We start from the raw sequence: 15,438 nt of genomic DNA, 5'->3' as shown, positions 1-15,438 counted from the left end.
AAGTCTTCTACAACATCTAAGAATGTTTAAAAGACATACTACCAGTATACTGTACAAACTCTAGAACACTACTTAGCTATGGTCAAAGAAGTACAATCAGATTGATCTGATAATAACAAGATAAAACAAGTCAGTTTAATTTAGTGAAGAATGGAGGTAACAATTCCTGACAAGTGTAGAGGGAACGGTACAAATCAATGTGGTCCATCATTTCAGTTATTCCTCCACCTCATAGACACAGTCCCTGTTCCAAGGCATATTTCAGTATTATCCTTCAGTAGCAGCTGTTGAGAGGGTATTGAATCTAGCCAAGGATAAACCTCTTCTAAATTTCAGAACTGTTATGTGACTAAGGTATCTGGCTGATTGGAGAAGGTATGCAGAGTGGCTCAAGAAGATGTTTCTAAATCTGCTTTCAACTCAACTCAATGGCTTGTTGGCTTAGATCAGTTAGGACATGAACAAAACCCATCAGGGTGATAACTCTCCATGAACTGTAGAGCTGCACTTTGACATGTAATGCCTGGCACCAGGAAAACTGGAAGCTCTTGGTTATAATTAAAGGGAGAAAGCTGGCTGGAAAAAAAGGAAAGCTTAAGCCAATAGAAGAAAATGAATATACAGGCAAAAGTTTCTATTTTAAGTAGGCCAGCTTCGTGGCAAAGCAGTACATTCAGAATGCACTGAGGTACTTTAAAAAAAAAAAAAGACTTGGATCCCTTCAAAGAGAGAAGAATGACCTGTAGGGGTCTAACTGAGCTCCAAAAACTAGCTAGGCTCGGATCTTAGCCAAAAACACTTTAAATGCTACAGATATATGCTGAGCTCCTTTGGAAAAGTAGTAAGATTGTAAAGCTGACATTGTTTTTTGTGCATTTAGAGTAACATAATTGGCGGGAGATTTACAATTGCCTGTAGCATGGAAAACAATCTGCAGATATTTAAAAGTCTTGACTTTCTCAATTAAATGATTATTTAGCCGCCAGGCATGTGCCTTAGAGCACTTAGCAAAAACCATGACCTTGGTTTTACAGTAATTATTTTCCAGCCATTCTTCTTGGTCGTGTTCAGCAAGTCTATAAAGCACCCATTTCAGGCCAATCTCTGAGAAAGTAGCATGGTATCATTGCATAGAAAAGAACAGAAATATGTCTTATTTCCACTCTTGACACATGAACAGATGGGGTACTTCGTTTGTCTATAAGAGGACGGTGATGATGATTATGATATCTTTTCAGTCAAATCCGACACTTGACAATTCTGTGGGCCAGGTTTCTCCACATTTTCAGATCTTGCACTATTTCTTTGAGTTTTTCTGTGCTCTGTCTGGTGTCAGCTCTGATAGTGTCCAGCCACTGTATTCTTTGATGGCTTGGTTTCCTTTTATCCGGGGGTCCCCAAACTTGGCAGCTTTAAGACTTGTGGACTTCAATTCCCAGAATTCTGCAGCCAGCATAGCTGGCTGGAGAATTCTCAGAGTTGAAGTCCACAAGTCTTAAAGCTGCCATATTTGAAGACCTCTGCTTTTATCACTAACTCTTCCAAACATTGCTTTCTCCAGTGAATCCTATTCATAACATGCAAAATTAAATGAGACACTGTTTTGTGATTTGGCTTCCAGTGTCATGTTTGATATTATGCGCCCCAATACTTGCTTGTTAATCATCTTTGTTGTCCAAGGAATATACGCAGGAGCCTTCTCCAGCACCAAAACTCAAACAAGTCAATTTTCTTCCTATCTTGTTTTTTTAAGGTACAACTTTCACAATCATAAGTAGCTACAGGGAACACAATAGAGCAGGCTATTTGGTTGTGAGCCTGATGTCTTTGCTTTTCCATATTCAGCTCAGGTTCATCATTGATGTGCAATCCAACATTTTATTTTTGTGTTACATTCATACTTCGAGCTATCTGCGGTCCAGGAAAATGAATTTTTCCCACATTCTATGTCTTCAATTACTATTTTGATGATTCCATTTCTTGCAGTGGTCATGAGCTTGGTCTTTTTGATGTTCAGGAAGAGACCAACATTCTCACTTTCTTCTTTGATTTTCTCAATCAGATGTTCCAGGCCTTCTTTGGTTTCTGAGAGGAGACTCATAGTGTCAGCATATCAAAGATGGTTGATGTTTCTTCCGCCAATCTTTACCCTGATTTCGGATTCTTCAAGATCTAACTTCCTCATGATCATTTTGACATACAGGTTGAATAAGAAAGAGGAAAGAATGGAACCTTGTCACACTCTTTTCTCTATCTTAAATCAATTGGTGTGTCCGTATGGTATTCGCACAATGGTTTCTTCTTCTCATAGTAATTGCACCAACTTGACCAGATGTGCTTGTTTTGTAGAACTCTCCATAGCTTCTCATGATCAACAAAATCAAAGGTTTTCTTGTAGTCGATGAAGCACATGTAAATGATCTTTTGATATTCACAAGATTTTTCCATGGTCCAGCACAGATTTCCAATATGGTCGGAAGCCAGCTTGGACATCTGGTAATTCCCTTTTGATGGTTGGTACTAGTCATTGCATAATTTTAAGCAGAGTCTTGCTGATGTGAGCAATTGTGAAATAAATTGGAACAATTTTAGAGTCAGCCATTTTTGGCAATAGAATGAACACTTAGCGATTCCATTCCTGTGACCACATGTTGGTTTCCTACATTTTCTGGCACAGGTCTGTAATGATTGTGGGTAATACACGTTTCTGTAATTCTGCAGGGGTGGTGTCGACACCTGGAGTCTTGCTGTTTGGCAGTTGGGTCATCACCCATATGATCACTTTGTCAAGGATGGCTGGTTCTATTTCTAGTTCAGGTCTCTAATGATTCTGGATAGTACAGGACTCAGTAATTCTACAGGGATAGTGTCAGCACCTGGAATCTTGCTCTTTGGCAGTTGGTTCTTTGCCCATATGATCTCTTCTTCAAGGATGGCCAACTCTATTTCTACTTCTCTTTTCTCATAATCCTGAGGTTGGGTTCCTTTGCTACCTACCTACAGCTGTTCTGTATATTCTCACCATCTGTTCTTGATGCCTTGTTGGTCACACGGTAATTTCCTTTGCTTGTTTCTAATGATGCCTTTACAAGCAATAAATGATGCTCGGAGCTTTCTGACTTGCATAAATGCATTCCTGTGTGACCCTTCATGTAGTCCGCTTCAAGCTGTTTATATCGCTCGTTGAATTTCCTGCCACAGTTCATCGGGCATCTTCTCAGCAATGCCCAGCAATTCAAACCTATTTTTCACCTCTGTTGTATACGTAGTAGGGATTTTGGTGACATCAAACTTATTTGGAAACACTGCCTTTTTGATAGTGCATAATTTGACTTTAATCTTTGCCAGCAACAATTTGTGATCTGAACTGCAATCAGCACTTGGATATGTCTTAACAGCAAGGACTGAACTGATCCATCAATGACTGCATAGTACACTTTCAATGATTTCGGTGAAGTCCATTTGGTGAGGTCAAAGTGTGCAAGCGGCATTTATGCTGTTTGATATATTCATGATCCTAAAGCTGTTTTATGGCAAATTTTATCAAGTAATCACCTGCATTGTTTCTGTCACCTAGTCTGAAATGACCAGTGATGTCTGTTTCCACTTGTTTGCCAACTTTTTAAACAATTTTTCCAATATATTTAAAGGTAAAGGTTCCCCTCACACATATGTGCTACTCGTTCCCGACTCTAGGAGGCAGTGCTCATCTCTGTTTCAAAGCTGAAGAGCCACCGCTGTCCAAAGACATCTCCGTGGTCGTGTGGCCAGCATGACTAAACGCCAAAGGTGCATGGAACGCTGTTACCTTCCCACCAAAGGTGGTCCCTATTTTTCTACTTGCATTTTTTATGTGCTTTCGAACTGCTAGGTTGGCAGATGCTGGGACAAATAACGGGAGCTCAGCCCGTTACACAGAACTAGGGATTTGAACCGCTGAACTGTGGACCTTTCGATCGACAATCTCAGCATCTTAGCCACTGAGCCACCACGTCCCTGTATTTTTTTCAATATATTTGTTGCTAAATATGTGAAGATCAAAAATTTCTAATAATAGGGCTCATAATAACTGTGATTCAGAACTATCCATATGTTAATATATGCATATTAGTATACAAGCATAAGGAGAAAAAGTGTTCACTTAATCATATCACTGGCACTAATATAGTTATTGATTATATTTTTCCGGATAAGAAATATGAGTTTTAGCTAAATTAAACTGGAATTTTACATGTAAACAAGGGGATCCTTCTTTAACCGCGACGTTGATTCATATGGACTTTTAGGTTAGGAGTAAAGCTTCTTTAATTACTTTGGTTGATGTTTGCTTTTTTATTTTATTTTATTTTATTTTTTTATTTTTAATTTGATTTATATGCCGCCCTTCTCCGGAGACTCAGGGCGGCTTACAATGCGTTAAGCAATAGCCTTCATACTTTTGTATATTTATACAAAGTCAGCTTATTTCCCCCACAAACTGGGTCCTCAATTTACCTACCTTAGAAAGGATGGAAGGCTGAGTCAACCTTGAGCCTGGCGAGATTCGATCTTACTTTAATTGCAGACAGCTGTTGTTAAATTACAGAGCTCTGTCTGTTGAGCTATCCAGGCTCCCTTTTTACCCTGTTTTAAGATTAATAGATGTAGAATTTAGAGTTATTCCCACTTAGCTCATATTTAGAGCTTTATCCATTCTAAAGCTATACAAGTAATTATGGCCAACCATATCTATTTGGCACAGAAATAAAGAAAAGGGGGGAAAAGTTCCTTGAATTTCTCAAAGGATTTGATAACCTCTTCACTCTCCTTAGCTAGAGGTGTTTTGACCTTTAATTAAAAGGCAAATTTGTTGTCTTCCATTTGGAGACAGCAAATAATGATCTCATTAAAATGAGGTTAGTGCTCAGGCCTTAGAGCCATAAGAGCTGAAGTCTCATTAGTAGCTAACAATCCAGAACACAGCATATAAATAAAGCTAATATGGCAGAGCAAAATGCCTTGGTGCATTAAATTTGAGCAGAATCAAATGTTTACAGTCAGTGATGTCTGGGGCATGAAGTTTTAATGTACTTAATAAAGGAAAGCAAATTGCTTCCTATTAGCCATGAAATGTTCCTAGAGAACTAGCCTCCAAAAAGTTTATTATGCAAATAGTTGTAATTAACAAGAACATTGTGAAAAAAATATCATGCTTGCTTAATAGCTGCAGCAATTATGAAGAATAAAGACAAGGCAACTCAAATAATAACGACAATATTGTTGAAACTTACACTCTGTCGAGTACAGACAGAATATAAGTCTTATCCTATGGATGCTGAAGGATATGCTTATATGAAGGAATAACTACAATATTGATTCAATAAAAATTAATATAATGAGATTGCCAATTTAGAAACTTTCTTAACAACATAAGTGCTTATTTGATTATATTGTACAATATAAATAACTAAACTGGGCATTTTTTACTTGAAACATTTTGAATGCAGACATTTCTGGTTAATAGTTTGCTTGTGAACCAATATTTAATTTATCAGAGTTGAAATATATCTGTGGTCAGAATTTTATATTTTGCAATAATTAGTTTCATAATGAACTTTCAGGGAAGTTCATAAAACCATGCATAATGCATTAAAAAATAAGATAGACATTATTTCAACCTCTAAGCTAAATTATAATATTCATTTTATTGAATTCACTCCAATTCCTTTCAAGAGGTGATTACTATTACTATTACCATTACTATTATTACTGTTGCATTTAATTTTCATAATGCCTTTGCTCCCAAATGAGGCCAGAGCTATATACAAAAAAGTATTAAATCAATCTTCGATTTTAAAAGAACACTTTGATAAAATAGCAACAAAGCCATATAAAAATAAAGCAATATGACATTTAAAAGCAATTTTATTTTTAAAAATCTTTTTTACCACTAGTAGTTAACTGCTGAGTTAGAATTAACAAAAAGCAATACTGAACTAGTGTAAAGGCAAAAGTAGAGGTTTCCCTTGCACATATGTGCTAGTTGTTCCCAACTCTAGGGGGTGATGCTCATCTGTTTGATAGACGAAGAGCCAGTGCTGTCCGAAGATGTCTCCGTGGTCATGTGGTCAGCATGACTAAACACCAAAGGCGCACAGAATTATGTTACCTTCCCACCAAAGGTAGTCTCTATTTTTCTACTAGCATTTTTTATGTGCTTTTGAACTGCTAGGTTAGCAGAAGCTGGGACAAGTAACGGGAGCTCACCCCATTATGCGGCACTAGGGATTCGAACCACTGAACTGCCGACCTTTCGATTGACAAGCTCAACATCTTAGCCACTGAGCCACTGCGTCCGCATTGTACTAGTGTACTTTGCCCTAATTGCAGGCCTATTTCTGCTTCTATTGCCTCTATTCTGATCCACAATGCTGCTGTCCTGATTTAGTATGTGCAGCAAAGTTATTGAATGATTCCTCCAAGTTTGCTCTTTCCAGTTCTGCCCTCCTGCTTTTGGTGCCTTCATCAGCCAGGACCAAAATATCTGTCAATCATGGTGCCAGAGCAGAAACTATGAATCTGGTTGTAGGACTTATCCCCATCTCAAAGTGTTTTCCATGTTTTGCCTCTTCTCCTAACCCCCATTATAGGCAACATCCTTATAAAGCCCTGAATAAAGTAAAAAATAAATAAATAAATCGGAATCATTATGGGATCTGAATCACACAAAAGTATTTTTTTTCTCTTTCCTTTCTTTATAAAATCAGTACGCATTGACATTCATAGTTCTGTGTGCTCACTCATTTCACTATAGTATTACACCTGTTCAGTATAACCAGGTTTCAAGGTACATCAACCAGATTTGTCTTATCTCTGTACAAGGGGGTATGACCACACCACTTGAAATCACCTTGTAATGGGGATGAGTCCCACAGCCAGATTCATAGTTTCTGCTCTGGAACCATGATTGACAGAGATTTTTGTCCTGGCTGTTGAAGGCAGCAAAGACAGGAGGGCAGCACTAATGGAGTGCCTCTCTGACTGGCTTGACTTTACATCTTGAATTATGAATTGATAACAGATTTTACACAGCTGAAAGATAACACATCACACTGTGTTGTGACAGGATAGGATAGGATAGGATAGGATAGGAAAGGAAAGGAAAGGAAAGGAAAGGAAAGGAAAGGAAAGGAAAGGAAAGGAAAGGAAAGGAAAGGAAAGGAAAGGAAAGAGCCTTGGTAGTACAATGGTCTAAGGCACCTGTTATTAAGCTGGTTATTAAGACCAGATGCCTGCAATTACTGCAGGTTCGAATCTCGCCAAGGCTCAAGGTTGACTCAGCCTTCCATCCTTTCTAAGGTGGGTAAATTGAGGACCCAGTTTGTGGGGGCAATAAGCTGACTTTGTATAAATATACAAAAGAATGAAGGCTATTGCTTAGCGCATTGTAAGCCGCCCTGAGTCTCCGGAGAAGGGCGGCATATAAATCAAATTAAAAAAAAAAAAAGGAATATGACCATGAACATCCAATCAAAAGCATTTTGGTAAAATTAAATAGCACCAGCTGCCTGCAATTACTGCAAGTTCAAATCTCACCAGGCTCAAGGTTGACTCAGCCTTCCATCCTTTCGAGGTAGGTAAAATGAGGACCCGGATTGTGGGGGCAATAAGCTGACTTTGTATAAAAAAGAACACCGCTCGGGGGGGGGGAGCGAAAGCCCTACTAAGCAGGTATATACAAAAGTATGAAGGCTATTGCTTAACGCATTGTAAGCCGCCCTGAGTCTCCAGAGAAGGGTGGCATATAAATCGAACCAATCAATGAATAAATTGATAGGAAGGGGAAACAACAATGATATTTTACTGGGATGTGCTATGGAAAATAAGCAGAACAACAGAATAACAGAGTTGGAAGGGACCTTGGAGGTCTTCTAATCCAATCCTGTGCTTAGGCAGAAAACCCTGCCACTTCAAACAAATCCAATCTCTTCTTAAAAACTTCCAGTGTTGGAGCATTCACAATTTCTGGAGGCAAATTGTTCCACTGATTAATTGTTCTGATTGTCAGGAAATTTCTCCTTAGTTGATTTGTTTAATCAATCAATCAATCAATCAATAAAAATCATTTTTTAGGTTTCAATTGCCTGACCATGCACACTAATTTTCTTTGTATTTGTTTCAGTTCACCTGAATCCTTTGTTAAAAAATAAATAAATAAATAAATAAATAAATAAATAATTGTGCATGCTACTAAAGTATAGTATCCCCTTTTCTAATATTTAACATAGTTACTATTTTGGTCTTTGGTTCTTGCTTTTTTCATTAATGATATGTATTACAGTATGATTGCAAATTCTTAAATTATTTCTGCATTTAAACATATGGGATTATATCATAGGATTCATTGTAGACAATAGATTTATTGGTAAGTTTGGAGTGGATCCTAGATATAAATATGTGTAGGAGTTAGTAGGTTTATATTGCTTACGTACTATATGACCTTTGTTTCGAATGGTCTCAATTCAGGTTGTTGAATAAACATCCTGATGGATTCCTTGTGTTCTTCATCAAATTCTCAGTTTATGTGGAGACCAATCCATCAGGAGCTGTATAAATAAGAGCTTGTGGAACAATATATAAAGCTGCCTTTCTATGAATTGATATTATATCCCTCATATATGGGGAGAGGGCTACTCATCAGGTGATGAATTTTGACAGTTTTCATAACATCTGCAAAGATTAGAGTTTCGTATCTAAACTGTATTTATAAATGGTATTTATAATTTTAAATACTTTAATAATGAACGTAATTAGTCTTATAGAAAATGCATAGAAATGTATTGCCATCTTATAAAGATAGTACCATATAGGCCCGTAGTGGCGAACCTATGGCACGCGTGCCTGAGGTGGCACCCAGAGACATCTTTCCGGGCCCGCAAGCTGTCATCCAACTCACCTGCAACTGCGTATGCACGATTGCGCGCCAGCTGGTGTCCAGGCCTCTGGGGCACATGCATGCAATTCAAGGGACACAGTTGATCTTCGAGCTCGCCTGCACATTTGTGTGTGTATTGTGCATGCAAAAAACATGCACATGTGCAGATGGTGCAATTGCATGTGCAGCGCACGGGAGTGTTCTGCCCCAGCTCCGGATTCCCGAGGATATTGACACACACCAATGGTCCTTATCAAATTTATTAAGTAGCAAGAATAAACCAAAGTCCAGCAAAGGTTGGCAACCAGCCCAGAAAACAAGATATGATAAGACTTTTCCAAAAATGCTCTGATGATAATTACAAGTTGTTTCTAGCAAGAAACTTACTAAAGGTGTGTGACTTAAATAGGCTAAAGGAGTGGCCAATTATCCTCAAGCCTTACTCTCGAGGAGACCTCCTCCTCCTGAGTAGCCACTCCTGCCTTTTGGCAATCCTGCAAGCTCGAGCATTGAGAAGAGGCTCTCCACTTTGCTATCTCCACTTGAAGGAGCCTCTGGAGGTTCTGAAGGCCCTGGCTGAGTCTCTGCCTCTGGCACCACATCCTCTTCCGCCTCCTCGCTATCCGACGCGAGCGCCGGCTGCGCAGGCTGCTGGCGCGACACCACACCAGCCTCCTCATCGTCGGGATCAGCCATGATCTGCGCAGGCCGCTGGCGGGCCACAACAGGGAGAGCCGCACAAAAGCATTGCATATGCACAGATGGTGTGGTTGTCCGCGCAGCACACATGTCACGCAAACTCATGTGCATGCACAGATGGTGCGGTTGCATGCTCAGCGCATGTGGGAGGAGCCGCGCATTAGTGTGGATGGCATGCATGCACGCAAAGCGCGTACCTGTTTGGCACTTGGTGAGTAAAAGGTTCATCACCACTGATATAGGCTATTGTGATAGCATTCTTTGACATTAATCTTACATCTCGGACAATTGTGAGTTTTACTGACAAAAAAAAAGTTGTGATAGGGTTTTCTTTTAATCTTTTATAGTTGATTTTTTAAAAATCTAAAGTTTCCTATATGTTTTTTTCAGGCTTTACTGGAGACACAAGTATTACTACGGAGTCAGGTTGCAAATTTTACCTTCAACCTTGGATTTTCAGGAAAGTTTTACCATACAGGTAAGCAGGAACCACATAATAGCAGTTAAAAGCCTATGAAAAACATTAGAGACATTTTTCATTATATTGCAAATACCTTAATATTAAAATTACAATTTTTTAAAGTTAAAATACAAGAATTTCCTGTTCTAAACAAACCCTGTTTTAAAAATCAGTTACTACAAAACTGTTCATAAATATTAACTCCGGTTTATAATTATTCAGTTCTACTGCTTTGAACCTCCTGAATATTTGTTTTGAAATAATATTTCTTTAGGCAAGTAGAAGAAAAATATTTTAAAATTGCAAAACTATCTCTACTTATTTTTAAATTTAAAAATTTTAACAACCTTGGTAAATATCAAAATGTACACAGTTATCGCATGAAAATTCACTATGAATCTATATCTTATTAAATTGATATATGTTTATCAATGTCTCTGAAATATATAATTCTTTTTTTTTTAATGTGCATATTTCAATTTTGAGCATTTCAACTCTCCAACAGACTGTATGGGAACTGGAGGTTTATTTCAAAATCGTGCTAAAATTACATAGAAAAATAGTCTAGTCATTTTCTTAAATAGATAATGTTAACAGAAGATTTATAAAGAGTAAATAGGACCATCAGGTATTTATATTAAGACAAAGGTTCCATAAACAACTTTTTTTCATTCTGTTATATAGAATAAAACAGAAAATGTAGACATTTGAGAATTCTCACGTTTTAAACAAGAGTCATATTTGCATGATACACACCCTGCTGTGACTTTACATGGATACAAATTAGTCTTACCAAAATACTGTGACATAAGCAAGGAGGCATCCTGGAAGGATTTGTATGGTCCGAAGGAGAAAAGATGTGATTTAAAAGGAATTTAAATTAAATGAAAAGAGGATTACTTCACATTTTGACTCCTAAGTAATTAATTGATTTTGCCCCCATGTGCTGATCCTGCAGATTAGTATTACCTGCTTCCAGGCACATTTTGTGTATTTCTCCACTCTGCTTCCAGTTTCTTTTTAATGCCTGTTTAAACTTTATTCATTTGCTGTCTGTTTCTCAACTATATTTCTTCATTAAGAGGCAGCTTTAAAAGTAAGCAAAGATTAAAGGCTTCACAGCGGTCAGTGCGGTTTCCATAAATCCAGTCTGCTTCTCACCATCTCAACTTCATTATTGACTGATTTACTTTTCAGAAATTAATAAAAGAGATTAGTTAGGATTTGGCATTACTGTACAAGTACTTTGCATTTTCAGCATGGTTTAAGTTGAAGAAAAAGAAATTAGAATGCATTACAGTAGACCAAGGGTGTCAAACTCGTGGCCCGCAGGCTGGGTGCGTCATGTGCTGTCCCGCCCCCGTCCGGTTTAGCGAAGGGGGAAAAAGTCCCGATATGTCACGGGATGCCAATGCAGGTTTGACACCCTTGCAGTAGACAGTAGAAGAGTTCACTGCTCAGTCCTTTTGAACAGTGCATATATGAAATGATCCCCAGCTGGTGTTGCTATTATTTAGATAGAAATTGAATAGTGTTGGAATATGCTTAAAGTTTGCCATGTAGCCCAAAACTCAGTTAGTCATGTGGTGATAATATGGAGCCGTAACTGCTTTCACATCATGAGCTACCAAGAAAAGATAATATAATACCATTTATGACATTGCATTACTTCATTGAGTATTATAGCCTTCAGAAGTTTATAGTAGCATGCTAAATTTTATTTGCACTCAACCTGTGGGAGCTGCATAATGCAGAAAATATAAGGTAACTCTACTTTCCTCCATAATTAATTTATAGATTGTTATCGGAACAGTCTTTGCCTTGAATTATAGAAGCAAGCATGTGTGTGTTGCCTGTTTGAAAGCCAAGTAAATTTTATTTTTAGGAAAGTATATGTGAGACAATAAACTTATATTAAAAACACACACAGAGAGAGAAACATACACACAAACATACGCCCACACCTCTCAGTGGCAAATAACAAAATGAAGATGCAAGCAGCAATAGCACCTTATTGCTCCTTTTGTCATAATTTGGACTAACTAAGAAATATGCATAACTTCTCCAGGTTATGAAGAAGGGTGGCTACTAATCTTTAAAAAGAACCCTGACAGCATGTGAATTAATCAACAGAAAGTGCCTTTGAGCATTGCCTTGAGTTCCCCACTGTGTGATTAGCCTCTGTATGGTTGGCTATATATAATATAACTTCCTAGTTATATTGTTGCTTTTTCAGGAATAAGAGAGGGCTGAATTAGGTTTTAGTTTCTAAATTATTTTTCAGTAGCTTTAGTTCTGTATTTCATTAATATCTTTAAGATGAAAATATAATAGATGCTCTCCACATTATTTCTTTGCTATCCACATTGTCAGATTAAGGTAATGAAAGAAGAAAAGAGCTCAAAGGAAATATATTAGCTGCTGAAATGAACTTCAACTTTTAAAAATCCTTTCTACTGGCAACCAGCTAAAATGTCTGGAATATCTTTTCTTTATCTTATATTGTCACAGGGACGTATTTAAATGAAAGACCGGTTTTTAATGTATTTCACTCTCTCTTCATTGATTTCTTAGAAACCTCACAATATATTTTTTTCCCACTGTCAGAAGCACAAGGCTTCTGACAGTAAAGGAAAAATTCCAAAATCTAAACATCAATTCAATGAAATTAAATGAAGCACAAATCACGTACTTAGAAATATCATGAAGCAAATATTGTAATGTACTAAATGTACATTCTGAACTTTTTGATTCTATATTATTTACATCAATATTTTCATATTTTAGAGAGTATACTCAGACCTGTGTACACACCATTTTGTTATCTGCTTCCCTTAATTCTCCAAAACACTCTGGAATGAAATAGACTCCATCCATTCTGAACAAAATTCTTGTGAAGGCAAAATAAAATTCAGTATGGACTTAAAAACAAACAGAACAATTGTTTGTACACAACAAAGCTCTTACTTGCCCAACATAGAATGCCATTTTTTCTCTACTCTCCCCTGTTCACTCTATTTCCTCACATCCCAAAATAAATTTATCAGGGGCTGAAGAATGTACTAGAATGACACATAATGTTGCATGGAAGGGAGATGTAATTGAAGAAATTGGCTAAAAGCAGATACAAAAGAGATATGATTCAATGTTTTAATGCGTTACATCTAAGCCATGTTCATAAAGAATTCTAGATATTTTTTCCAGGATTATCCCTGCAATAAGAAAGGTAATAAACAAGATAATAAATCTAAGTAGATACTAGTTCAGGGAAAGTAGTTTCTATCAAGTGAAAAGAAATGTATAATGACAGATCCAAATAACTGGCTACCTTTCATTTGAAGTTATTTTCTGAAGATAAATAAAATTATTTATTTATCCTGTGAGGGGTGCTACTCATCTCAGCACATAACTTCATTATTATTTAAACTGTACCCGTTCTTTACTAACACTCTAAGTCAGGGGTGTCAAACAGATGCGTCACGCACTGGCCACGCCCACCCCCGGTTTACCGAAAGGGGGGGGGAGTTGTGATACGTCATGTGATGACAATGTGTCATCGTGACTTTGTCATCCCTGCTCTAAGTCTACTTGAGAAACTCTTGTCTAGACTGAAATGTCTTGACATGAAGTTGCAGAGTTCAGTATAGCCTGCAAATTACCATGTTCCCTGATTTGATAGTAATCTGGATAATGTATTTTCCAATCTTCCTTTTTCAAGAAGGCACTTGCCAGAGATTTACCATAACTTTATGGACTAGGCATATGTATCATTTGTTCAGTAAGTACTACTTGTTCCTTACGGCCATAACTTTAGTTACTAAACAAATGGTCGTAACTCAAGGACTACCTCTATGGTAAAGACAGACATTTCTGCCTATGTGAAATAGCTAATTAGCTGCTTGGATTAAAACTGATGCATACAATTCAAAATAGATGCAAGTCTCCAAGCAACATAATAAGGAAAAATGTACTTCAGAGAAAAATGAAGCTTGAGGGTGTATTCAGTGACTGAGAGATTAATAGAGAACAGCAGCATCTATTTCTGTCCTCCAGAAATGGTTGCCAAGTGCAAATAAGTTCTCATTCATGAATATATCACTCTGACGATAACGTAATAGCCTATCATAAGTAATAGATCTTTTTTTCCAAATTCTTCAAGGGTATCCACATTTAAATAATTCACACAACTTGTAAATTATTGAGCAAAATATTTTAAAATTGTGTTCCAAGTTCCTACTGAATATTTTGCTAACACCAACTTTCAACTTTTTGATGTGATCATATTATTAGTTTTAGTTATTCAAGTCCGTTCTAATCTCCCATAGGAATATACTGATAATATATATATCATGTCGTATTTTTTTCTATTTGGAAATAGAAATTAGCCTGCATTAGATCCATATGGAATATAAAATGATGCTAAGGCTTAAATACGGTGAACATGCTTATGATTATGTATTCTATAGAGGTTTTTAAGACTCACTAAAATAGCACAAATCCACAAGATAGGTTTGTGATTTCCATTAAGCCATTGTTGTACTATGTATTCTGTTAAGCAAGCCCTACTTTTTGGGCTGGTACTGTTGCTTTGTCATTTCAACTTAGAGGCAGCATGCCATTATCCATACAAATGTATACCTTATTATCAAATTATAAATAAAACATGGAGAGTGTCCTTTAATTAATACAAATGTGGCTTGTTTAGCCAAATAAGTTTTTAAGATAAGATGATGAACAAGTTTTGTTGTATCAGCCTTATGGAAATTTTAGCAAGCTTTATCAGTATATGGAAACTTGTCTGCTTCATTGATTGCACAATTCTGGTTCCTGAACACATATTGAATGTAGGATTTCAAAAAAGGAATATAAGATTGTGAATCTGCCAGAAGTTTATAGGTTAAAAAGATGGGTTCCAGGAGTATTGCAATATGATTTCATTCTATTTTACTTTGATATATTCAGAGGTGGTATTCAGCAGGTTCTGACCAGTTCTGAAAGAACCGGTAGCGGAAATTTTGAGTAATTCGGAGAACCAGTAAGTACCATCTCTGAGTGGCCCTGCCCCCATCTATTCTCTGCCTCCTGAGTCCCAGATGATCGGGAAGAAATGGGGATTTTGCAGTAGCCTGCCCCTGGAGTGGGATGGGAATGGAGGTTTTCAGTATCCTTCCCCTGCCACGTCCACCAAGCCACACCCACAGAACCGGTAGTAAAAAAAATTGAATCCCACCCTTGGATATATTATAGTATCATGTTCAGAATAGAAATGATAAAGCAACCAATCTCAATTAGATCCCCAGCAAGGGGGGGCAGGGAACAGTCTTTGGAGATTTATTATAGGTCATCGTTTATTCCTTCTTTTGCT

General features: G+C 37.3%; 1 protein-coding gene across 3 annotated transcripts in view; it reads left to right on the top strand.

Annotated features, from left to right (window-relative positions):
* NDST4 (N-deacetylase and N-sulfotransferase 4) overlaps positions 1-15,438 on the top strand; it is a 160,853-nt gene that overhangs the window by 71,050 nt on the left and 74,365 nt on the right. For all 3 annotated transcript variants that reach the window (XM_034411404.3, XM_034411406.3, XM_034411405.3), the window contains exon 3: positions 10,004-10,091. In XM_034411404.3, coding sequence (XP_034267295.2) covers positions 10,004-10,091 — 88 coding nt within the window. The remainder of the gene's footprint in view (positions 1-10,003; positions 10,092-15,438) is intronic.

This window comes from Pantherophis guttatus, chromosome 8 (assembly GCF_059756535.1).
Source record: "Pantherophis guttatus breed Tessera chromosome 8, ASM5975653v1, whole genome shotgun sequence".
Lineage (NCBI taxonomy): Eukaryota > Metazoa > Chordata > Lepidosauria > Squamata > Colubridae > Pantherophis > Pantherophis guttatus.
This window is presented reverse-complemented; position numbering and strand designations above follow the sequence as displayed.